This window comes from Benincasa hispida, chromosome 10, assembly GCF_009727055.1.
Source record: "Benincasa hispida cultivar B227 chromosome 10, ASM972705v1, whole genome shotgun sequence".
Lineage (NCBI taxonomy): Eukaryota > Viridiplantae > Streptophyta > Magnoliopsida > Cucurbitales > Cucurbitaceae > Benincasa > Benincasa hispida.
In genome coordinates, this window is record NC_052358.1 from 32,728,036 (window position 1) to 32,729,926 (window position 1,891).

Here is a 1,891-nt window from a genome sequence, read left to right on the forward strand (position 1 = left end):
TTAAAAAAAAAAGTAATTATATTAATTTTATGTCTACTCAAAATTTAAATTTTAAATTGTGAAGGATTCACGAAATTATTAGAAATAAAATTAAAAAAGTCATTATAAAATTAAAATTGAAGGGGGGTAAACTCGTACTTTCGCCCTAAAAGAAGGTCGGAGAGTTAGGAGTGGTGAGAGTAGGGAATAAGAAATGAAGATTAAAAAAAAAATATATAATAAAAGTCAAATAAGAAAAAAAAAAGACGCAAAGGGAGACGTCAGGCATACACATAACCAAACATAAAGAAAAGGAAAAAAATGAAAATAATGAGAGGAAATGAGTCATGAGAAACGTCAGGTGGAGCCCAGTATAGTGAAGCTCCGCGTAACCTTCAATTGTTGCCTAACTGCCGTTGACGCCTCACCCCCTGCCCTTAATTTCGTCCTCATTTAAATCACCAATTCCCACCACTTTCCGAACTCAAACCAAACAAACAAAACTCCCTGCAAAAATTTCCCCCCTGTGCTTACTAATTAAATCATGCACCAAGCGATTCCTTACCGGTCATGGCAATCCATTGACACAAAACAAACCACATTATCAACCCGACCACCATGGGGCGGCGGATCAGCGTCCGCGACGGCGGAAGGTGGGGGAAGTAGAAGCGACGTGATTGCGTCGGTGTCGGAGAGTGCGGCCATAGTGTTCGCTAGAAGAGGGTGCTGTATGAGCCATGTGGTGAAGCGTCTTCTCTTAGGACTAGGGGCAAATCCGGCGGTGTACGAGGTGGATGAAGAACATGAATCTGGAGTTGTTAAGGAATTGGAGGCTTTTGCCAAATCTTCCAATGTTAAATTACAATTGCCGGCTGTGTTTATTGGGGGAACCTTGTTTGGGGGTTTGGATAGAGTCATGGCTACTCATATTTCTGGGGATTTGGTTCCTATTTTGAAACAAGCCGGCGCTTTGTGGCTTTGAATTTTCTTTTTTCTTTATATCAATCCTCAATTTTCTCCCATCATTTTCCTTTTTTTTTTTTTTTTTTTTATATATATATATTATTTTCCCCCTTTATCGAACAGGGATATTTTGTTGCTGTGGCATCTACTTTCCCGTTTGCAAATTTGGGGATTTTCCCCTTTTTTAGTTCATTAGAGTTCGTAAATTGATGAACATATTTGTTAATAATATATATCAAATTGTTTTTCTTTTTCTAAATTTGTAAAATTTGTTTGGGTGGTCTTGTGAAATCGATGCTTCCTAAAAAGGAAAGATTATTGAGAAGGAAAATTAATCTAATTTGAAATTTTGTAAAGTAGTGAAAAGTAAACAATATGAAATTAAATAAGCACGCATTGCTCGTACTAAAAAAAGGAAAAGGAAAATCAATTGTTTATTTTTTAATAGTTAGCAAATAGTATTTGATATTCTTTGTCACATCACAGAGAGAAATGGAGGATGAAAAAACTTGGTAACGCCCATTCAAATTTGATCGGGGAAAGTCAAGGATTTTGTCTTCGAAAAAAGTCGGATAGGTAAAAAATGGATATTGTAATTTGAGAAAATTATTTGAAAAATATAATGATTTTGTAAGAACTTTGATGTTTCAAACGATCTAGTCAATTGATGAAAACAAAAAAAAAGTAAAATTGAAAAGGTCGAGAGTTAAATTTAAAAAAAAAAAAAAAAAAAAAAAAAAAAAAAAAAAAGTCGAGAGTTGAACATTCAACCTCAATTAAGAATATATATAATTTTTGTCTAAGAGTTGGTTGGACTCAATCCCCTCCAATCCGTGGTTCGATTCACGGGGATACAACTTTTGTTTTTCATTTTTTTTTTTCTAGAAAGTAAATTGTTTTTCGTTTTAAAACTTCAAAAAAACCTAAATTTTGTTGGTGGAGATTTAAT

At 34.1% G+C, this 1,891-nt stretch overlaps 1 protein-coding gene across 1 annotated transcript; it reads left to right on the forward strand.

Moving 5' to 3' along the window:
• The first annotated feature begins 442 nt into the window (after positions 1-442).
• LOC120088653 (glutaredoxin-C9-like) lies at positions 443-1,201 on the forward strand. The gene has a single exon (XM_039046067.1). The coding sequence runs from the start codon at positions 524-526 to the stop codon at positions 959-961; it is 438 nt and encodes a 145-aa protein (XP_038901995.1). The 5' UTR covers positions 443-523; the 3' UTR covers positions 962-1,201.
• The last annotated feature ends 690 nt before the right edge of the window (positions 1,202-1,891 follow it).